General features: G+C 41.3%; 1 protein-coding gene across 2 annotated transcripts in view; it reads left to right on the forward strand.

The window, feature by feature from the left end:
• Nucleotides 1-1,717: 1,717 nt before the first annotated feature.
• SI (sucrase-isomaltase) overlaps nt 1,718-24,525 on the forward strand; it is a 158,207-nt gene continuing 135,399 nt past the window's right edge. Inside the window, exons 1-6 of one of the 2 annotated variants that reach the window (XM_065557834.1) lie at nt 1,718-1,805; nt 4,642-4,759; nt 7,242-7,315; nt 11,899-12,019; nt 13,007-13,116; nt 18,881-19,032. In XM_065557834.1, the coding sequence (XP_065413906.1) occupies nt 4,642-4,759; nt 7,242-7,315; nt 11,899-12,019; nt 13,007-13,116; nt 18,881-19,032 (575 nt within the window). In that variant the 5' untranslated portion in view covers nt 1,718-1,805. Of the gene's footprint in view, nt 1,806-2,116; nt 2,301-4,641; nt 4,760-7,241; nt 7,316-11,898; nt 12,020-13,006; nt 13,117-18,880; nt 19,033-24,525 lie in introns of those variants that run through there. The other variant, XM_065557833.1, reaches the window with a different exon arrangement.

The raw sequence follows: 24,525 nt of genomic DNA on the forward strand, positions 1-24,525 counted from the left end.
GAGTCAGTAAGCTTCTCCATCTCCCCTTGAGACGGCCAAAAGCACACTCCACCACCATTCTGCACTTGCTCAGCCGGTAGTTGAAGAGTTCTTTTTCAGTGTCCAGGGCGCCAGTATAGGGCTTCATGAGCCAGGGCATTAGCGGGTAGGCTGGGTCCCCGAGGATGACTATAGGCATCTCCACATCCCCAACAGTTATTTTGTGGTCCGGGAAGTAAATACCTTGTTGCAGCCGTCTAAACAGACCAGAGTTCCTGAAAACACGAGCGTCATGAACCTTGCCCGGCCATCCCACGTAGATGTTGGTAAAACGTCCCCTGTGGTCCACCAGTGCTTGCAGCACCATGGAAAAGTATCCCTTTCGGTTAATGTACTGGGTGGCCTGGTGGTCCGGTGCCAGGATAGGGATGTGAGTTCCATCTATGGCCCCACCGCAGTTTGGGAATCCCATCGCTGCGAAGCCATCTATGATCGCCTCCACGTTTCCCAGGGTCACTACCTTTGGCAGCAGTACATCAACGATTGCCTTCGCTACTTGCATCACAACAACCCCCACGGTAGATTTGCCCACCCCAAACTGGTTCGCGACTGACCGGTAGCTGTCTGGCGTTGCAAGCTTCCACAGGGCTATGGCCACTCGCTTCTGTACACTCAGTGCAGCTCGCAACCGGGTGTCACTGCGCTTCAGGGCAGGGGACAGCAACTCACAAAGTTCCAGGAAAGTTCCCTTCCGCATGCGAAAGTTTCGCAGCCACTGGGATTCATCCCAGACCTGCAGCACTATGCGGTCCCACCACTCAGTGCTTGTCTCCCGTGCCCAGAATCGCCGTTCCACGGCATCAACATGACCCATTGCCACTGTGATGTCCTCGGCGCTGGGTCGCCTGCTTTCTGACAGGTCTGTGCTACTCTCAGACTTCAGGACATCACCGCGGTGCCGTAGCCTCCTTGCCTGACTTTTCTGCATCTGCCTCAGGGAAACCTTTATGATAAGCTGCGAGACGTTGAGAGCGGCCACAACTGCAGCGATGGTCGCAGCGGGCTCCATGCTCGGAGTACAGTGGCGTCCGCGCTGTCAATGACTGGAAAAGCGCGCGAACTGTTTTCCCGCCGGCGCTTTCAGGGAGGGAGGGCGGGAGTGATGGACGGATGACGACAGTTTCCCAAAAGCACCCTCGACTCATTTTGTTACCCAGAAGGCATTGCCGGCTACACCCAGAATTCCAATGGGCAGAGGGGACTGCGGGAACTGTGGGATAGCTGACCACAGTGCACCGCTTCGAATGTCGACGCTATCACCGTTAGTGTGGACGCACAAAGTCGAATTACTGTCCTTAGTGTGGACACACACGTTCGACTTTGCAATATCGATTACAAAAATTCGATGCAAGTAAAATCGAACTACTCTCGTAGTGTAGACAAGGCCAGAGTGATGCGGCTAAATACAAGATCAAACAGAAAGATTCGCATAAATAGGTTAGCCTGCAGGCTAACCCGCACAACACTTTCAAAAGACGAGCCTGGGAACTTAAATTCATAATTTTGCTTGACACTAAAAATCGTGGTCTTAATAAAGACACAATCTGTAACCCATTAACCTCCCCCCTTTTTTTGTCCTATGACTAACGGGGTGTTAACATGCCACTTCCTCTTGAACAGTTCCTTAGAATATGTGCTAACTACTTATGCTAAACTATCTGTTTGATTTTGCATTTAGCTGTGAGTCCGAGTACCATCTGCAGACATGAGGAAGAGCTCTGTGTAACTGGAAAGCTTGTCTCTCTCACCAAGTTGGTCCAATAAAGGTATGACCTCACCCACTTTTACAGTGTGATTTTTTAAATAGCTTTTTTCCGATTATGGAACACTAAGTGGTTTATAATGTAATGAAGGCAGAAATAACAGATAAGAAAAATGAAGTTTAGATGAAAACGAACTGAATGGATCAGCAAAAAACTGCAGGCATGTCCCCTGACAATAGGTGTTGTCATCAGGTTGTTGCTACTCTTCTACTTGTGTACAGTGACGTGAGTGATAATCTCAGAGAAAATGATTATTAATTAACTAGCCATTCTCTGGTTGCAATATACATGCAATATCCATGGCAACCATTTTCAGTGCAAAGAGATTTTACAATCTGCCTGTGAGTATGTATGGACCTTCCACTGATAGACTAGTTAACAAATAATGCAATAAACTGATAGGGCTCAATATAAAGCTGGAGTTTTCAAGTTGAACCTTCAGTGCCAGAGGACCGGAACAAGAGCAATGCACAGACGGTGAAACAAAGGGGTTTTGAGGTATGTGCTTTTATTCATGGTTTTCAAGTTTCAAGAGTATATATCACACAATAGGATTTGTACTGTAAATCCTCATTTTCAACTTCTCCGTCCCTGAGAAGTGCAGAGTTGCAAGACCGCGTTTCATTCTGTGTTCTTTGAAAAACCTTTAACCTTACGGTAGATCTCAAAATGCTGAATGTTGCCTTGCAAGGTTCCTGATTAACATATTTGTGGAAAGGGTTAATTGAGAACTTCAGCCAGGAATAGCTGGATTATAATTTCTTTATTGCATAGAACAATAGGATTTTCAATGTAGTAAAAACAATTGCAGGCTGAAAATACAATATTCCCTGGGAAGCCAACAATGTTATGGTATGGAAAATGTCTGGGAAACCTTATATGAATGTATGGTGCAGTTTATAAAAGTATTTTTGTTTGATTATATTCTGAAAATTATATATTGAATTTTATCCTAGCTTTCACTTTCCCTTGAAGACTGCTGCTGTTTTGAGACTGGTCTTTCTAAATGAGTTAATAAACTACCTCTTCATTCCTATGACTGTGAGGCTATTAAGTGAGTGAGGGAAGGGCAGGGCAGGGCAAGTTACATGGAGGCTGCAGGGGGAAGAGCATTAAGTTTAAACTGTTCTGATGTCAAAAAGCTTTCCCCCCAGTATTGCTGATTATTGGAATACCTGTCTAAATGTTTTAAAAGATCAGTGCAATGAGCAGTACTATACAATTTGTTCTTATTTTAACTAAATACAAGAAACTTATTTCTCTGTATTTAAGCCAATTTTGTCAGATAAAATGCTTTTAAGCAAATGAAAAATGCAGTTACTGTTGCTGGTATATTGATCTGGAGGTTGGAGATGTTTTAATGAGTTTTATTGCTGGCATACAGTTAAACATTAATGGTACCATGTTGTTCTTCACATGAGATGGAGCAGTGGACTGTGTAATAGCCTGAATATTTCAACAGTAAGCCCTGGTCTACACTATAGAGTTAGGTCGAAGTAAGGCATCTTACATTGACCTAACTTTGTAAATGTCTAAACTAAAATGCAGCTTCCACTGATCTAACTCACCCACTACATTGACGAGGCATAGCGCTTAAGTCAATGTAGTTAGGTAGACTCGGTGTCAGTGTAGACACTACATCGACTGTTGCTTCTTTTCAGAAGCCATCCCACAAATGCCCCACTCTAACCATTAAATCAGTGCAAGTGCTTCTGGTGAGGATGTGCACCACCAATACAAGCAGCATAGTGTGGACATGCAAAAGCAGTTTAACTACTGTGGTGACTGTACAGCAATGTAACTTAGGTTGACTAAATTTTGCAGTATTGACTTGCCCTAACCGTTTGTCAATTATAGCACTTTTCTAACTTTACTAAGTGGGCTGTTGCTTTGGGGATCTTGTCAGAACAGCTGGTACATTCACCCTTGCAAATTACATGCTAAAAGATCAGATATGCATACCAAAATATTAATACAAATTCTACAGATAATCATTTTGAAAACACATCTGTGTCAATAGGCGCATGCCTTGCTCTGCTAGTGTGGACTGTAGTAAAGCAAAATTTGGATATAGAAACTGAGTCACACAAGGAAATGCATGAATTTTATACAGGAATTTGGCCTATAACCCCACCCACATTATCTGCTTTAGGTATTACAAGCTCATCTCTCTGTCCTTCTCAGTATGCTACACCAATTTAAAATGACAATAGTCACTTCTGCCTTCTGAGAATTATATCACTTAAGTAATTACACCAGCTTAATTCACAATAGTTTCCCCTGACTTACTGATATGTAACTTATACCACCATTTATGTCACATTGATCTGTAATATAGTTATTATTTCCACTATACAAGGCAGTATATAATAGAGCTCTTCAACATTTTTTGTCAATTTTTTTGGCAAAATACATCCTGACAACTTTTAAGGAAATCTTCAAATTTTTGGAAATATTGTGTGTTTTTGTCCCTCCCCCTCTCCCAAAACTGAAAACCAAAATTTGGGGTGTTTTGTTTGCTGAAAACTTTAACCAAAAAAAAGTTCCTGGAAAGTTCAAGGAAAAGCTGAAAAGTTTCATGGAAAAAATTGTATAAAATTATTTTTTGGGGTTTCCTAGAAATTTGTCACAGAAAATTAAATAAATTTCCTGACCAGCTTTAGTAACTTACTCTGTTTAACGGATCTGAACATCAGAATATTACTTTGTCTGTGAGGTGTGGTTGAATTTTAACTTCTTTGATCAAAGGACACAATCTTAAAGCAAATATTTACTAAAAAGCACATTCCTGAAACTTTTTTTGTGTTTATTTTTTACAATGGTGTTGATCTGTGGCTAGATGGGAAAGAAGAAGTTCAGCGGATTAGAAATCTCCCTGATTGTCCTATTCTGTTTGGTGGTGATTGTAGCCTGCATTCTGGTTGGACTTTTAGCAACAGGACAATCTGGACTCCAAGGTAACAGTTGCTATTTATCATGATTATTGTAGAACTCAAAGGTCAAGCCAGGAATAGTCCCTGAATTTGAATTGCTCGAAGAGGCAATGGATTAGATTTGATTAACAAAACGAACCATGGTATTGACTCTTAGAGTCTAATCAATGCCCACTGAAGTCAGTAGGAGTCTTTCCAGAGGATGATGGATCAGGCTTATAGACAAAATTCAAGCATGAGCGCATGTAACGCTCCGTGTGTTTATATGGTGTCCTTCACAAAATCAGTGCTTTTGTGTATAGAATGTAAACTCTTTGAGATACAGACTGCATCTTCCTGTGTATTGGTAGTGTCTAGCACAATGGGGCCTTGATGCTGACAAAGCACAGTGGTTGCTCCCTTTTTACAGATAATGTTAATATTTATAATGAGTAAAAAAACTAGAAAGATTAAAAATTTAAAGCAGTTAAAAATAAATGCAACTCCTCTCCTCCCAGCCCCAGCACTGTGTATTTCTTCGAGTTACTTTTTTAATGAGGAAAGTGGAATTTCAATATTTTGAATAACAACCAATAGCTCTCCAAAAGCGAGAGAAAATTTAAAAGCTCTTCATATGTTATGTCAGAGAACAACTCTGGAATTGCTCCAGCCCATAACTCCATGAATATGTACTGTGTAGGAATGAAACATACTTCAAAGATTTTGACCCATTCGATAACTGTATTGATAAGATACATTAATATCTTATCAGATGATTAAATATAGTTTGGTCCTTTGATGTAAGTCTCCCCATGTTTTATACTTTGAATTAATTAGTTATACCATTTAGAATGGCTTGTAAACCCTAATTTGTAACTAAATCCAAACTGATTTATTTTTTCAGTGAGATTCTCTTAAGTGTAGAAGAAAATATCATAAAAGATAAGAGTTTTCTTTTAATGAATCAATAAATTAGAAGAAAAATTTGTTTAGAGGTAGGCTAGCATACAGAGCCAAATGTGCAAGGAGCCTCGGTTTTGACATGGTCACATTCTGCATGCATCCTCACTTGCATGTGAAGACTGGGTAATCAAGCCCACAGTTTGTGCATGCAAATGGCAGTGTGTATAAAAGGAAGTGATAAATGCTAACACAAAGTGAATGTGCTCAGGTATTGCTGCTCAGGTATTGCTGCTCACGGAGGCAGATATTTGCATTTATTCGTATCAGCTTTTGGACCTGAACATATCTACCTGGCCTAGCCGTTAAAAAAACAAACAAGCAAAACCCCACTATATAACCCTCAAGCTGGAGTAATTCTTTGTAGGCCTCAGTTTGGAACCTAATTTACAAACTAACGAAATTGAAAAAAGGACACAACTTCCGATGGGCACGTGCAACACCCCTTATGATACTATCTGGCAGTGGAGGCTCTTGGGACTCCTCAAGTTCACTAGAGCCCAGGGGTGAAAGTAAGTTAAAGGACTTACTGGTACACAGAGTCCTGAGCAGAGGCGTGGCCTCAACCAGAAGGTGGTGGTGATGGTGGGGGCTTTAAATCAAGATTTAAAGGCCCCGGGGATCCAGCTGCGGCTGGGAGCCCCAGGGCCTTTAAATCATCCCCGGAGCTACCAGCTGCAGAGGCGGCTGGGAGTCCCGGGGCTCAGCGGCGATTTAAAGGGCCAGGGGCTCTGGCCACTGCGGGGAGCCCCGGGCCCTTTAAAGCACTGCCCGAGCCCCGCTTCCAGAGCCCCGGGATAGCGGTGGCAGGGCTCAGCCAGCGCTTTAAAGGGCTGGGGCTCCCCACAGCGGCAGGAGCTCTGAACCCTTTAAATCACCGCCGGTGACCGCTACCCAGGGCTCCGGCAGCAGGGCTTGGGAGGCAATTTAAAGGGCCCTGGGCTTCAGCTGCTGCAGGGAGCCCTGGGCCCTTTAAATCACCAGCCTGGGGAAGCTGGTCTGGTCTGGCACGCCATACCGGCTTACTTTCACTTTTGCTAGAGCCCCACAAATTTAATTATAAAAATCTTCATGGAACATCTTCTTATCTCTGGAATATTCGTGTTTCTGAGGATGCCCAAATTCTGGATACTGTGGAAGGAGGCATACACAGGGTAGGAAGCACATATAAGAGCAGCAGAACAATATCATGAATATGGAGCAAAAGTCCCTCCATTTTTAATACTGGGTGAATTTTAAATGAAGTGATGTGTGATGAGAGTTACAGGACTTCTTTGAAACTTTATCACATTCTGCATCTTTATTTTCAGCCGTAACATTAAAAAAAGTTGGGCATACCTAGGAAGAATTCTGTGCTATCTTGCGCCTTGCGTAGTTATATACACCTGAGAGAAGTAGGTCCCAGTATGATTACACCAGAATGGCAGTGTTTTATACCTATTTTGCTTAGAGGTACATGCCTGCACAAGTTTGACGGTAATGGGGAATCAGGCCTTTAGATTTAAATTATTTAAGTATGTAATTAAGCTATTTCTGTCACAAATAATCCATTCATTTTTTTTAACAGACTTTTCTCCAGACTGTCCAGCAGTAAGCTTCACAGAGAGAATTGACTGCATTCCAGATCGAGGGGCAACAAAGGTCTGAAACATACATGAGAGGTTAATTAGAAAATGGGCCATATACAATGAAACTTGAGATTTGATTACAAAAACAACCTTGTGTACATGAGGAAAACTAAAGCCTGTAATCTGGGAGCTGTAGGATGGGATTCTCAAAAGCTCTCAGTGCTGGCTTACCTCTGCTCCCTTTGGAATCTGGGAGTTTTGCTACTGATGTCAGTGAGAGCAAAAGTTAGATCCACACTGGGTGCTTTGGAAAATCTCACCCGTAATATATAATACAACCTCGCTCTGCTGAAACCATTCCTTCCTTCGTTATCTGACATTCACATATTAACATTTATAATGGCACAGTCCCCGGATAGGCTGCCCCACCTGAAACCCTCTTCCAGTCCCCCTCTCCCTGAGTGCAACTCTTTCAAGCAGCAGGCTTGTGCCTCCATTTCTCTTTGGGGTGGGATACCACAATCACACCACTCTCGAACAGGGTGTCCAGTTTACACCCCCTGTTTGCTAATTGTGATACCTAGAAAGCCCAGTGGACTTGGCACTAGCAAGTGTTCCCCTTCAGGAGCCTGTAATCAGTAGCGATATGCAGTGGTACAGAAGCAGCTTCTCCAAAACAAAGCATGATTTATTTTGCCAGTGCTCAGACAAAGGGTGTTAAGATAACACAGACCTATGTGCATACTGTCTTACCTACTCTTTAGAGACTAACACATTTATTTGGGCATAAGCTTCCCTGGACTGAAGCCTACCTTAACTGATGAGACTCATTAGAGTGGGTATGGCAACACCCATTCTTTCATGTTCTTTGTGTATATATATCTTCCTACAGTATTTTCCATTGCATGCATCCAATGAAGTGGGTTTTAGCCCACGAAAGCTTATGCCCAAATAAATTTGTTAGTCTCTAAGGTGCCACAAGTACTCCTCGTTCTTTTTGCTGATACAGACTAACACAGCTACCACTCTGAAACCTGTTACCTACTCTTGACATTCCTCTCCAGCCCCCAGCTAGACATGATTTAGCCTTGGTATTTCCTGTTCTCTTGGGGGCCAAGTTACAGCCTGGTTAATGCAGACCCTGGTGCTCAGTCAGTCTGAGTCAGCTTTTGTAGCAGCTGACAACTTCCCCGCCACCCCCTCTGTAAGGCAGATCTTTTCACAGATCAGGCTCTTTTGATCTTCTCACTCTTGGCAAAACAACCCTGTCACCTAGTTGAAACTGAGGAGTTCGGGTGATATTTCAGGGCTATAAACCAGGTTAATGTGATTTGAGGGGAAGCTCCTTATCTAGGCCATTGTTTTACCCTTCCTGCCTATCTCTTTAACAACTTTGATCTAACTGTGCATTCAAGCAGGGTAGGATCACTCATATGGCCCTCAGTGTATCTGAAATTTATAAAAAGTAATGCAAATATTTCCCAGTGCTCCATGAGCTACATATGAGATTTCTGAATCTGAATCCTTCCCATGTCATCAGATAACACTCAGAGCATGAACAAGACTCCTCCCTCCCTGTTTATCATGCTGCTTGCCAAAATGGTTACCTTGTTGTGTTTCTATAACTTATCTTCTTTACAAGCCTATCACTGAACCCCCAACCTGGAGAATCAATAGACTTCTTTTCATCTAGTACCTAATCTTTGCCCTATCTGGCTTGGGTGGTCCTCCCAAGATCTAAACCTCCCACCCATCTAGCTCAGTCATTGGAATATACCAGTCTTCCTACTGTGTCAAGGTGCAGTCCCCAGGAAAGAATATTATCTTGAGTGCCTGCATCTTGCTTCCATATCAAGTTTTTAGTCTCAATCTCTCTCTCTCTCATTTTCAGATGAGCACAGAGACCTTCCTAGTTAAGAATCTACTGTTAGATACTTTTCTTATGCAATGGAAATATTCTCATTACAGTTTTTCTATCTTTGCCCTTAAACTCACTTTTATTCCTCTTTAAATTATATATTCTCTTCTGATAGAAGCTGGTGATTTGTATATTCCTTCCCCTCTCTCCCCCACATCCAGTGGGATTATTTTTTGTATGTGATGGTTAATTCCAGCCATTCAAAAAATAATCAAAATATCACTAACATGAGAGAATTCCCTGACGAGTCCCAAAGAACACAGTTGCTAATGCTCTTGTCATTCGATAGCTTGTATTATGCTATATGGTTCAATAATATCCTGCAGGTAAACATATTGTACTCCCCTGTTCTTCCAGTGGGAACAAATTGGTTTCCTATCTTGCTCAAGAAATAGTGCACAATATAGGTGCAGTCATGCAAATCACTTGAATCTTTATTTGGTACCTTTGATCTAATCTTCCCATGTTAAATGGTGCACTCATCCTTCAGTAGGAGATGAATGCACGCATTCAGCACTTTGTTTAATGTGAGTCCCATGGTAAGTCTAGGGTTGTATTTTCCCCCCACTGTGATTAGAAGGCTCTGTTTGAAAACTAAATAGAAAGGATTTGAAAGGTGAGAACCAATGCTGAGCCAAATATTTGGATGATTGTTGTATATGTGATCCTTAGGCTTTGCTAAGGTACAGCAATTTTTTGATCTAATATCCTTTTAAATATCCCTAAAACTGGTAATAATAATATCAGAACAATTCATTTATTTTTCTATAGTACCATAAAATGAAGTATCAGCAATAGTGTTGATCCAAATTTTTTGTATGAGAAATGTTTTATTAGGAAAGTAGCCTTAAAAGAAGGGGTGTGGATTAAAAATTTTTCAATACACATCCTTGAGCGATGTAGTTACACCGACCAAAGTCCCTGTGCAGACAGTGCTACATTGATGGGAGAGTTTCTTCTGTCGACATAGTTACAACTCTCAGGGAGGTGGAGTACCTATGTTGGTAGGAGAAGCTCTCCAATTGGCATAGGTAGCGTCTTCACTAAGCGCTCCAGTGGCACAGTTGCACCGGTGTAAGTATAGACAAGTTCTTAGTCAATAACTGCACTTAAGTGAAGCAAGCACAGGGAGAGTTTGAAAACCAACAGAGCAATTTAGATTCAGAGATGAATGGAAGCCAGCAAAAGCAATGGAGCACTTGGTGATATAAACTCTGTTATATGGAATCAGGTCTATCTACAGATCTATCTAGCATAATGTTGCTGAGCTCTGCAGTGACAGTTGAAAAGTATTCTAAAGGGATTTGTTAGATCTGGCTGGAAAACAGAAAAACACTTTCATAAAATTGTTTCCATTTTATTTAATTCAAATTTAATTTTTGTCAACATTTTTCACCAACTTTAGGATCTGTTAGGGTAGTGGGATGTCTAATTCTGATACTAATTTCCACTGATATTAGTTTACAATATCACTAGTGCACTATGACGCAAGTGGTCAGTTATATCCGTACTGAGAGAAAATATGTAGACATCAGAAACAATATGAAGTTACCAAAAACTGCTTTTACTTACAAATGTATAGCGCTTGGCAGACAATCTGTAAAGAAATTAATTTCTAACAGAAAAGTTATAATATTCAAGCTAACATGCACACAGAGCTAGAGTATATGTTTATGCCACTGTGTTTTATTTTTAGACAAATGAAAACATTACTTCACTGAAAAACTGATTTGTTTTTGTTTTGGGTTAACCTGAAACATTTTTTTTTTAAATTCAGCCACCAAAGTGAAAAATTGGTTATTCACACAACTCTACTCATGATTCAGATCAAAGAAACAGAGATATAGACTTATTAGTTCTCAATTTACTATATGATGTGGGCTGATTGCTATCCACCCACATCTTATAGTAAATTAGGAACTAATAAGTCTCTTCTGTTTCTTGCCAAGAGTTTGTGTGTAATTGGTCCATGAACAGGTGAGAAAATTGCCAATTGCCTGAATTATTTGTACATTTTATTTTAATTTTGGAAAAGACCACTACATTAATGGAAGGCAGGTGAACAGTGAATTATTGTGGAGTATTTCCTCATTTACGCTGATATCACTGTATTATTTAGCATACATTTAACAACAGAAAGTGTTATGTTTATGTGAACTCTCCATTTAAAAAGTACAAGTCTTCCATATTAAACTATCAGTGGGGAAAGGTCAAGAAGATTTGGAGTTTAGTTATGGTCCAGAAGTGCACGCAGATGTTTTGATACTTATCTGAACCATGAGTGAAACTATTGGATCGTCCTAAATGGACTAGAAATCTGATTTAAAAAAAAAGAAAAAGTTTTCTTGACGTATTTCAGTATGTCCACTTCTGGTCCTAGCTGAAATTTGGAAATAAATACAAAAAATCATTAAAAAAAAATTGTATCCAAACATTTCAGAACCTTAAAAAAGACTCCCTTGCAATGTGGTTTTCAGAATAGGTGAAAAGTCAGACTTAGTTTTCCTGAACTAATTCACTCATTTCTACTTTGGATCTAGAAAAGCCATTCTTTGCTTCTATCATGTTCTTATACAGTCAAACAACTATTGATTTCTCCAAAGAGGAGTGCTTGTGAATGTTATAACAAAATTTGCTGGTATTTGAAACACACATGATGCATGATTTTCCATCTAGATTGTTATTTGGTGCTAATCAGTGCTGTTAATATAATCAAGTTCTTCTTTGCCTTGAAACAGAGCTTATGTACGCTGCGTGGCTGTTGCTGGAGTCCACAAAATGACACAAGCATACCCTGGTGCTTCTTCTCCAAGAGTCATGGGTATAAAGTAGAAGGAGGTGTAAAGCAAACAAATACAGGTAAGCAGCAAGCTGTGCTCAAACAGTAAAGTACATCCTTGGTGCCCATTCTGCTTGTCTACATCAGTTACCTGCATAATGCAGAGGTTAGAAGTACCCACTAAGGCAGAATCAAGCTGGTGAAGGATACTGCCTATCTTCCCAGAGCAGGTGGAACACTTAAGCAAATTGTGTCCTGTTCCTGGAGCACTGCGATAACACATAGCACTATACCCAGGGTTTGTGGCAAAGCCATTATTTAGCCCTGAGTAACTGCATGACATGGTGGAAACCCTTGTCCTTTCTTGCCCAATCCCCTTTACTTGTTACTCTCACTTGTTGCATCATGGGTAAAGTTAAATAGAAAGCTCCCTGGAGGAGGGGCCATCTCTTTGCATTTGTGTTGTAATGTTCCCTGCACCCTTTTGAGGTCTGTATAAATTTTTTTATATATGAACCTACCATGTAGATGTTTATAGTACATGTAATGATTTTTATAGTAAGTCTTTTCAAAGGATGCACACCAAATGCATTAATCCTTAGGGATTCTATAGTAACTGTGAGGCGTAGATCTCGTTTATAATAAAAGATTTAGAAATCCTGACCTGAGGAAACAACAACAACAACAAAACTAGGCATGTTTAGTCTTGAGAAAAGAAGATTGGGATGGAGGTGGGATGGACCTGATAAGTCTTCAAATACATTAAGAGCGGTTATAAAAGAAGACTGTGATCAATCATTCTCCATGTCCACTGAAGGTAGGACAAGAAGGATTGGGCTTAATCTGCAGCAAGAGAGATGTGGATTAAATATTGGGAAAAACTTAGGTTTCCAAGGGAGGTTGTGGAATCCCCATCATCTGAGGTTTTGAAGAACAGGCTAGCAAAGCACCAGAGAGTGAGGGTCTAGGTATCCTTGGCCCTGCTTCCGGACACTTCTAGCTTTACATTTCTGTGATTCTGTGGTGCAATAAAGCAACATTGTAATATTATTTTTTTTCTTGTTAAGGTATTGCAGCTAAATTAACGAGACTGCCTTCACCTTCCCTATTTGGAAATGATATTACCACTGTCCAACTCACGGGAGAATATCAGACAACAAATCGCTTCCGGTTCAAGGTTAAATTGTTTCTTATGCTGTTTAAGATTAGTGTTTTACACTGCCTCATAACACAGGAAATGCGAATGGCAGAGGAGATTGGTAGTGGGATCATGGAGAGTTTCCTTTTCTCTCTAGTCTCAGCTTGTTCTAATTCGTCCTGAAGACGGTCCAAGTGCTTTCCAGAATCAGGATGGGTGCTCTTGCTGTTTTACAGCACACCACAACACTATAGCAATGTGGGAGAGGTAGTGAAGAACAATACCATATCCAACTGGAGTCTGAATAGTCGGGATTATTATCCATCTGTTTGACCAGGGCGTTTGAGCAACCCCCACTCTCAACAGAGGCACCTGCTTCTTCATTTCGCTGGGGGTGCTTGACTCCCACTCTACCCCAGGCCCATCTGCCACTCCACCCTTCCCACAAGGCCCCCACCCTGCCTCTTCTCGCTCCCACTCCTCCCTGCCCCCTCTTCCCGCCCCGTTCTGCCCCATCCCCCCAAGTGCACCCTGCCCTCGCTCTGCCCCCATCCCCCCCAGCACCTCCTGCACGCTGCTGAACAGCTGATTGCGGCAGGTGGGAAGTGCTGTGGGGGGGAGGTGAGGGAGGAGCTGATCTGTTGGGCCGACACCGCTGAGCACCCACTATTTTTTCCCCTGTGGGTTCTCTGACCCCGGAGCTTCCACGGAGTCAACTCCTATGCCCTCCATTCCCCTCCCCAAACAGTCTGGGATCTATAGTCATCAGAAGTCATGTTCTGCTTGGTTTTTCCATCTAATTTGAAATGGAGAACTGGGCAGTGGCTCAAAAACAAATATCTGAGTGATACCGATATAAACTCCCTATTATTCCTAAAGCAAAAATCCAGTGGTGTTGAGATTAAATACGGTCTAAGAGTAAAAATAAACTTTAACAACTGCATCGTCTTCGGCTGTAGAGGGTCAAGCCTGGTTAGTAGTTAGAGGAGAGACCTCCAAAGAAAAATGGGGGAACTATAGTAAGCATTGTTTATTCAGTGCTTAGCCCCTTTTTCTGAAAGTCAATACTGAACCAATGCCCCAATCAGCCAATGAGTTTCTAGAAGTGGATGAGATGAGATGAGATATTGAATCTAGTTCTTGACTACTTGTAGTCATTAAAGATCCCATAGCACCTTTCAAATACTAAGGAGCGCTAGCCAGGTAGTCTTAGACAAATTTCTGGCTAAAGTTCCCTTTGTAGTTTCAATCAAATACAAGTCATTTTTAATTTTTTTGTCCTAACAATTGCAGACCTGCACCAACACTAGGGTTTCCAGACCATTCCATAGGTCTGCAGGGAAAATCCATCAGCCTATGTGGAAAACTGACTCTGACTGGCTGCCTTTCCCACTCCTCCCACCTCTTGGGGAAGCAATTAGGAGTGGCAGTTAGAGCTCTCCCACATCCCCTCAGGAGCTGTGAGAGGTTTGGGGGTAGCAGAGGAAAGAGAGCTGCTGATACCATTTTTACAAGAGGGGAACTGGAAACAGTAAGAGCTCAGCAGCTTAGGGCATCTCTGCTCCATCCACTCCTCCCTTCCTGTGAAAAATGGCTTGGTTCCCTTCTGCTCCTGTCTCCCCTCTCCTCTTCACTGCAACTCCAAGCCTAGGAAAAGGGTGAAGAACCCCTGGTGCTGTGCCACCCTGCTGCTTCCCATTTGGGCCTCAGAGGAAGATGAAGAGCCCCTCAAATTGCTTTCCCCCGGCAGGTTGAAAAGTGGGTTTAAGATCCCCTGGGGGGCTTCAGGGAAACACATGTGCTAGGGGGCAAGATGTGGGACTGGTGTGGAGTGGGGTTGGGAGCTGGGGCTGGGGAGCACAAACTTAATTGGTTTCGGGTTGAGGGCACACAAAAAAACTGATTTGGGGCTGATGGGACCAGAATTAATTAATATGGAGCTGGAAGGCACATGACTGATTGATGTTAAGGAGCTAGGGGTACATAATTAATTGATGTGGGGCTGTGGCACAGGTATATAGAGGGCTAGAGGTAGGGTAACCATACATCCCATTTGGGCTAGGGCAGTCCCCTTTTTAAGCCCTGTCCCGGCCGTCCTGACTTTTTTTTCAAAAGGAGGCGTTTGTCAGCTCTTGCTGACTTGATCAGTTGTCAAGAACAAACAGGACAAATGCCCACTTTTGTCAAAAAAAAAAAAAAAAGCGGTGTGCGGTGTGGAGAGGGCAAGCGGAGATGCCAGCCCCCCATGGAGGGAGGGGGAAGAGTCTGCAGCATTCCAGCATGCGGAGGGGGAGACAGGGTTCCAACCATGGGCGACAGCCTCCTGAGGGGGCCCCCACAGGGTTCTAGCCATGCACTCTTGCGTGGCAGGGGCACCTCAGGTAAGCAGCGGAGAGTGTCCCGTGTTTTTCTTTGGGAAATATGGTCACCCTAGCTAGAGGGCCACTGAATTACTTAACTAGGATTTTGGGAGAAGCTGGACCTCTTTGCACTACCTTACTTTATGCTAATCAGTATGATTTTTGCAAATTTATGTTATTCTATGCAATTAAAAAAAAAGCTGTATTGTCACAACATGGTACCAAGTATGCAATTGTGCAGCACTGTTAAAATTGTTCTTTTTATTTGTATTGGGTTGTATCTCTTTCACTTGGTTTCCAAACATTAGAGGACCCACCTCTCTGGGTTATACGAGCTCAAGAGAGAATCAAGTTCAAGTTCTTTCTGGTACTGCATATTCTAGAACTGCTGCAAAATTGATTTTTGGGTATCTGCAGGAGAGTCTTAAAAGCCAAAGACCTTTTCTATTCATTAGGAAACCTTGGAGGCCCCTAGAATGATAACATGACCCTACTGTGTTAACCTCATCCCTTTAGGATTACATGTCAGTTTGGTATCAGATTGATTAGGAACAATATGAAAAGTGGAATCATTTTAGAATGAATGCCACGTTCAAAAATATTCTCAGGCGAATACCCTGCATATAAATTTGGATTTTATATAACAAACTGAAAAAAAAAATCAGTGGTAGGAACTGTAGGGAGGCCCTTTACTTAAAACAGAATCCTAACTAACGTCTGCCCTCTGTTGCACTCACATGACTCCCTCTGAAGTGCATGCATGTAGTCATGTGCATCCAGGGGCAGAATCTGGCCAGTAGTCCGTGGGATAAACAGTTCCCTAGCTATGCAACTTTCAATCCATATAAAGACTATGGCTGAGATTTTCAGAGCTACTATGGGGATAGAGAGGCATAATACCCATTAATTTCAATGGACTAGTTCATCACTCTGCAATCTGCCTGGATGGACACATTCAGCCTCCTGGTCTCCCCACTACTCTAGAGATTAAGTAAACTGCACTAGGCTGATATTTGGCAGAGCATAGGTCACCTGATGCACTCTTGCAACTATATTGATTGGCATTGAGGGGGCAGAGCCCAGACTCCAGCCAGGTCTTGCCCCCTCTCACCCATCTGCACCTGCACCTCTTCAGAGTCCACTTCCCCTCCCACACTGCACTGTATGGGTAGCCCATGCAAGAGAGTAATGGAAAGCTTTATGTGGTCATATAGGATAACCTAGCCCAATGGGAGTTGTGCCTCTAAGTCTTCTTGGCGTGTTTTGAAAATCTCAGCTTTTCTATCAGTGAATTATTTGTACACATTTTCCCTGGACAAATTTAATTATGCTGAAATGTCTGTTTAATTTAACTGGGTAGGGCAAATATTTTATTTAGTTTCAATTCATAGTAATGATATAATACTGTTGAAATATGATTTTAATTATTTCAGAGAATGCTTCGAAAATCAGGAAAGATATATATATATATATTTCACAGAAACAGCAATAGACAGCCCATGGATGTACTTGAGTGTCTCAGCAAAATGTCTAACATTTTTTAATGTGGGAAAAACAATGCATTTTTCTCTAACCTTATTCTCAGAAACAACTGGAAAAAAAGTAACATTATAAGCACATGTAACCAGGATCTTACAATGGGAAGTGTCTAGCAACCTTAACTATAGGTCACACTACAAACTCTTGTCTATTATGCTACAGATTTTATTAATGTAATTAATTATGTTAGACTGATGTTGAATTTAACACCATATTCATTAGTAAACCTCTGTAGCAGTTGTGCATGAATATATATATATATATATATTCATGCACAACTGCTACAGAGGTTTACTAATGAATATGGTGTTAAATTCAATATATATATATATTCATGCACAACTGCTACAGAGGTTTACTAATGAATATGGTGTTAAATTCAACATCAGTCTAACATAATTAATTACATTAATAAAATCTGTAGCATAATAGACAAGAGTTTGTAGTGTGACCTATAGTTAAGGTTGCTAGACACTTCCCATTGTAAGATCCTGGTTACATGTGCTTATAATGTTACTTTATATATATATTCATGCACAACTGCTACAGAGGTTTACTAATGAATATGGTGTTAAATTCAACATCAGTCTAACATAATTAATTACATTAATAAAATCTGTAGCATAATAGACAAGAGTTTGTAGTGTGACCTATAGTTAAGGTTGCTAGACACTTCCCATTGTAAGATCCTGGTTACATGTGCTTATAATGTTACTTTATATATATATTCATGCACAACTGCTACAGAGGTTTACTAATGAATATGGTGTTAAATTCAACATCAGTCTAACATAATTAATTACATTAATAAAATCTGTAGCATAATAGACAAGAGTTTGTAGTGTGACCTATAGTTAAGGTTGCTAGACACTTCCCATTGTAAGATCCTGGTTACATGTGCTTATAATGTTACTTTTTTTCCAGTTGTTTCTGAGAATAAGGTTAGAGAAAAATGCATTGTTTTTCCCACATTAAAAAATGTTAGACATTTTGCTGAGACACTCAAGTACATCCATGGGCTGTCTATTGCTGTTTCTGTGAAATTGGCCAAGTTCTATGCCTTTGAAAAATCTCAGTTTTGCACCTACACAATAGAGAATTGCTTAAAGTTTGGCAGCTAAATTCTCTGTAGATACCATCTGTATTTAGTATGCTCCATCCCAGGGCTCTAGGCACTGAGCAGAACTTTCCCTGCAATTGTTGCTATCCACAGCTGAGAGCCAGGTGATCATCTGTGCTGTGCTCTTAAATGCTCCCCCTGCTGGACCAATGCAGTGTGGAGGGGAGTAGCCAGATTCAAATGTAGAAGGGGAAAGAGCTGGGCTGGAGAGTGAAGGTGGGAGAGCAGCAGCAGCAGAGGCAGAGAGAGTAAACTAGGACAAGAAGCCTGGTGGTGCTGGGAATGGGACACTGGGATTGGGAGCTGGTGGGGCAAAGGACAGGAATTGCCTGTCTGGGCAAGACACTGGGAGCCGGAGAGGGGGAAGAGTTGAGGGTGTGGACTGGGATCCAGTGCAGTGTGTGTGTGTTGGGGTTGGGTGGGAAAACAAGTAAAGGAGCTGATGGAGCAGGGTAAGACTGGGACAGGCTGCACAAGGAGACTGGGACAATAAGCTACTGAATGAGAGAGTGGAATGAATAGTATGTGATCATATAGTTAAAGGCTGTATCAGAATCTATTCATATGGGGTGGAAAATTAAGGTTGCATAGGCAATCTTAGTTCTGGCATTTCTTAACTTTCGGGTGCTTGTCATTTCAAGGTTAATATTCTTTTAGCATAGTTTTAGTGTTTATATATAGTTAATTCCATATATATTGTGATTCAGGAAAATGTTCTAGTAGGAAAGTAGACGTTAATTTTTGGACCTCTAATAATTTAAATGTAACTGTTTAATCTGTGCAGATCACTGATCCTAATAAAAAAAGATTTGAAGTTCCTCATGAGAACGTAAAAGCTTTTGATGGACCTGCAGCCTCCAATTTAAATTATAAAGTCAATATCATTCAGAACCCTTTTGGTATCACTGTGGTGAGAACGAGCAGCAGCAAAACACTGTAAGTAATTTTTGTGCTTTTTATAGATAACACTACAGTAGGTGTTCATGCTGAACATCATGTAATAAAATCATGTAATAAAATAATATCTGTTAGAAATGGAATGAAGACTCCAATTAGGCCATCTAATCTGTTTCTCTGCCAATGTAGGTTTGTTCCTTGTTTGTAGTAGTACTTTGTCCAGTTTAGCTAAGCATCAAATGTGCAGATAAGGAAGTGTGAGATCTTTGTTCAAAAATACCCACACAACTGCACATTGCTGACATTTGTGTGCATAATTACATTCAATTACACACACAATCTGTGTACTCAGTCTAGTGATTTGCATGGGCAAATGTAATCATGTACTTTTGCATAGTGATTTCAAGCCTTTCTTTGAGATATGTGGCTATATTTTCCACATTCACCTTTTTTATGTTTTTTTAATCTAGCCAAAGAATTTTCAGATTTGACTACAAGCTTGAACCAGGAAATGTAGGAACAGTTATGTGCAACTTCCCAAGTTGCAGCTAGCATAACTTTATGGGCTATATTATGTGGCCAGACATTGTTGTCTCACTTTTGGAGTAACACCCGAGACAATTAAGAACAGATTCGTCAGTACAAGGAAATCATATCTGTCTGTTGGGAGGCCTTTAGAAGGGGAAGGGGACAGGTGCATCTTTTACCCCTGGTTTTTCAAAGGAAGATGGCTGGAAGACTCTTGCCTACAAATGCCAGTGTGCAGGACTGGTTAATGAATATATTATTTCTTGAGGCAAAGCACCAGTTTTTGTTAAGTGACTGATCAAATAATTCGGTTACAGAGCTCAGCCTGGGAGATATCCTGAGGGCTTTTCTACACTTAACACGCTGCAGTGGTGCTGCTCTAGCACCTCAGTGAAGATGCTACCTATGCCGATGACAATTCTCCTATTGACCTAATGCTGTCTACACCAAAGGTTAGGTCCGTTTAACTGTGTCGTTTGGAGTGTGGAATTTTCACACCCCAGAATGATGTAGTTTTATCGACCTAATTTCCTAGTGTAGACGAGGCCTGAGATCCATTTAAGATTTCTCTCCTGGCTGACATTAAGCCAGGCAGGGAAGAAGCTTCCTGCCACTTCAGGACATAGGGTTGTAATCTGAATGGATGAAGTCATAGGCGTGGGGGTAGGATTGGGTAAGCGGGTTGGTTTAAGGAAGCATCCCCTTGTTACAGGGTGTTTTCTTAGTATTGCAAGGGCTGGCAGACATGATGGCTTTTTCTGGCTAGATAAGAGTCCTAGCTTGGATACTATGGTGATGAGAGCTGTATAAGTATCTATAAAGAGTAAGGATTCCTCAAATCTCTTTTTAAAAATAGATTTAAGTTTATGGGCCAGACTGTTAAAGTCTCTTACATCTATTTGCATGCATCTGTAACCATTGTGGTCTCTGTCCTCAGGGGATTACAGATACTAACTACTTGCTTGGGCCCCAATCACTAAGGCATGTGGTTTGGTTTAAGTATGTGAGTTATCTGGCTGGCTTTGGTGGGGACTACTCATGCTTCATTTTAAGCACACGCTGAAGGGCTTTGCTGGATCCAGGGCCTGATCGGACCCAAAGGAGACAAGGAAGTGTAGAGGGCCCTGCCACATTCCACATCAGCATACAGAGCAGGCTTCCACAGTGGAATGAGAATTTCTTTTGCACACAAACCCGGGGGGGAGAGGAGGGGCATTTAAGAAAGAAAAAGAGAAAAGAAAGAAAGAGGAAAAAATCCGGCCTTCATTATCTGTCATAATGAAGCAAAAAAGGGCAGAAACACAATTTTGTTTCCTTTTCAGGTCACCCTTAAAGTGTCAAACAGAGGATGACACATCCACTCCTTTTGTGTTAGCTGATATTCAGTTGAACTTGAACAATTTTGAGTTGGGTAAAGGCAAATGAAGGGGTGTGTGTGTGTGTGGCGGGGGAGACAGAAGTTGCAGAATTCTAAGTGGTGCTGCAACAGCCTCGATATTTCAGACGAAGCTGCGAGTGCAGAAGCTGGAATTGTGCAACCAGCAAAAGCAGGAAATGTACTACAAAATATAATATTCATGAGAACATAGCTGTGACCTAAAAAGTTCCACAGTTGTATCATCAGAAGGGACCGCTTTACGTTTTGAGAGGCTCATTCAATTTATAAAGGTTTCAGAGTAGCAGCCGTGTTAGTCTGTATCCGCAAAAAGAACAGGAGTACTTGTGGCACCTTAGAGACTAACAAATTTATTAGAGCATAAGCTTTCGTGGACTACAGCCCACTTCAATTTATAAACTCTTTCTAGAGTTTTCTGGTTCAACAGTATTGCTCATTTGCTCAGAGTAATATTTTGTCCAATATGTCAAAAGGATCAGGATCTGCATCATGCAACTTCCACAAGCAAAACTCCCAGTCAGGAAAGGAATTTTGTTTCACATCCACATTAATTTATTTAATTCTCATGTATTAATTTACTGTTTTTTATATTAAAATATTTCACAGAAGAACTGAACAGATAAAAGCCACTAATATCCTTGGGTTCAGCAAAGCTGCGCTTGGCGCAGAACACAAGAAATGGCCATGAAAAGATAAACTATTTTTGAACTCGTGGTCCTGGCAGTGGATTGACCCCTGGTGTAAATTTCGTAGAGTTAAAGGCCAGAAGGGCCCATTAGATCACCTTGTTTGATCTCCTGTATATCACAGGCCATTAAATTTCACCCTGATACCCCTAAATTGAGTCCAATAACTTGTGTTAGATTAAACTGTTGTGTGCCACAGGCAGAGAACAGGAGAGACTGAGCTACACCTCTACCCCGATATAACGCGACCCGATATAACACGAGTTCGGATATAACACGGTAAAGCAGTGCTCCAGGGGGGCGGGTCTGCACACTCCGGCGGATCAAAACAAGTTCGATATAACGTGGTTTCACCTATAACACGGTAAGATTTTTTGGCTCCCGAGGACAGCGTTATATCGGGGTAGAGGTGTACCACCAATGCCTGAGGCCCCTGCAATTGCAGGGACTGAATTAGGTGAGATATGCCCAAGTGATTGATGCTCCAGACTGCAGAAGTAGGTAAAAAAAAATGTCCAAGGTCCAATCTGTCCTGGGGGAAAATTCTTTCCTGATGCCAAATCCAGTGATCAATTTGACCCTGAGGATGTGAGCAAGACATCCCAACTAAGCATCTTAGGCTATATCTACACTACACACCTGTGGCTGTGGCATGTAAAATATGCATAGCTACATGCTGCAGTAAAAAGCAAGCTGTGTCACACTGCAGCATGTAGATACATGTGTTAGTGAAAAGTTCTGGCAAGGGGGAGGCAATGGGGAAAGATTAGCCTTTTCCCGCTGCTTAAGTCTCTTCCTGTGGCAGGGAAGGGTTCCAGCACAGGGGAGGCAGTAGGACACTACACTGCTAAAAATAGCAGTGCAAATGGAGAGGCATGATTTGGATGAGGATAGAGCCGTGTAGGGGATGTACCTGGGTACATACCCACATGTCTTCACTCTACTAGCCTAAGCAGTCCCTCACTGTCTACATTGCTATTTATATCCATGCTGGGGGGTTATCCGTGTACATACTTTACATGCTGCCGAAAGAAGCAGGCAGTGTAGATGTACCTTAAGAAAGAGGATTCACGGTATCACCCCGGAGCGCTGGTCCACCTTGTCTGGCTTCCAGCTTCCAGCTATGTAGCCTCTGGAGGTCAGGGCTGCTCTAACCTATGCCTGCTAATAATTGTTCCCAAGGGAATCTAGCCATGTCTCCTCTTCCCCAACATAACCACTCTGCTGAGGGGAAGATATACAGCTGGCTAAACCAGCCTTATGTCCATAGGTGCTGGAACTAGGAGTGCTTGGGATGCTGCCACACCCCCAGCTTGAAGTGGTTTCCATTATATACAGGGTTTACAGTTTGGTTCAATGGTTCTCAGCACCCCCCACTATAAAAATTGTTCCAGTGCCCCTGCCTATGCCACCTGGGGATTCTCCCATACAGGGAACTCTCATCTGTCCATTTAGGGGAGCTTTCCAGCCATTTGTACCACCTAACTCTGAAATTCAGTAGTAGTAAGTGTCATGGCTAATGTGCTTATTAAATCAATCAAAGAATGATTACCTGTCAAAAGCTGGGGTTATCATCAGTTATGAGTTGGGGTTGTTATCAACTCTTCAACTTTAATTCATTGGCTATTAATCTTAGGCTATTATTAGTATTGTTTACCCAATTGAGGTTAAAATCCTCCAAAATGATCAATTCACCACTATTAAATGCACAATAGGTGGATTTAATATTCGATGAATGGTTGATGACTGCTTGAATGGGGACATGGCGGGTGACCGTAAATCTAGTTCAGGGGAACCAGTATGGAAAAATCACATGAATTAAACATTGCTGGAAGACTGCATAAATTTTCTTTCACTCTTTTTTTTTTTTTTGAAATACATACCACTGCATTTACCATAAATACCCAAAAAAAGCAGGAAATTCAGTTACAGCTGATTCCTGTTCATGATTATATAATCACAAGCCATTGTTTAAAAAGGGGTAGCTCCTCAGCTGGTGTCAACTGATGTAAATCCATTGAAATTCATGGAGCTCAGTTGAGTTACACCAGATGAGGACCTGACTCAATAATTAAAAATAAAAATCTTCTTCCATTAGAGCTAGTAACCTAATAACTTCCATCATCTTTCATTACCGTAATAAGTCCCACCAATTAATAATTGAAATTTCATAGGCCAATAACTACCACTATTGTCCAAGACAAAATGCACAAATCACTGGCTTAGTTCTTTAACAGTACATATTTTGTTCCCATGGAATAATTAATATTTATAAAAACGGTAAATATATGGACCAGATCCTTACTGAAATCATTCAAGCTATGCCAAATTCCCCCAGCTAAGGATCTGGTCCACAATGCCCTATATTACCACACAGTATTGTTATATTTTATTATTATTATTATTATTTATTATTACTGACAAAATAGGGTAGAGGACAAAATAAAAGGATCAAAATTGAAAAGAGCCCAAACTCTGTCCATTGTACTCATTTATTTATGCATCATTTATTCTTAATTGCTAATACAAAGTTTAATATTCTAAGGGGCTGTCTACACAAAAAGTACTGCTTTAACTATACCAGTATAATTAAAGTACTACTATCCCCCTACTGCAGGGGTAGGTAACCCACAGCCTTAGGTAAGGGCTAGTTGGCTTTTAGCTCATACAGTAGAACAGAGGTAGGCAACCTATGGCACGCGTGCGGAAGGCGGCATGCAAGCTGATTTTCAGTGGCACTCACACTGCCTGGGTCCTGGCCACTGGTCCAGGGGGCTCTGCATTTTAATTTAATTTTAAATGAAGCTTCTTAAACATTTTAAAAACCTTATTTACTTTATATACAAAATAGTTTAGTTATATATTATAGACTTATAGAAAGACCTTCTAAAAATGTTAAAATGTATTACTGGCAGGCGAAAC

This window comes from Chrysemys picta, chromosome 9 (assembly GCF_011386835.1).
Source record: "Chrysemys picta bellii isolate R12L10 chromosome 9, ASM1138683v2, whole genome shotgun sequence".
In the NCBI taxonomy this organism is placed as follows: Eukaryota; Metazoa; Chordata; order Testudines; family Emydidae; genus Chrysemys; species Chrysemys picta.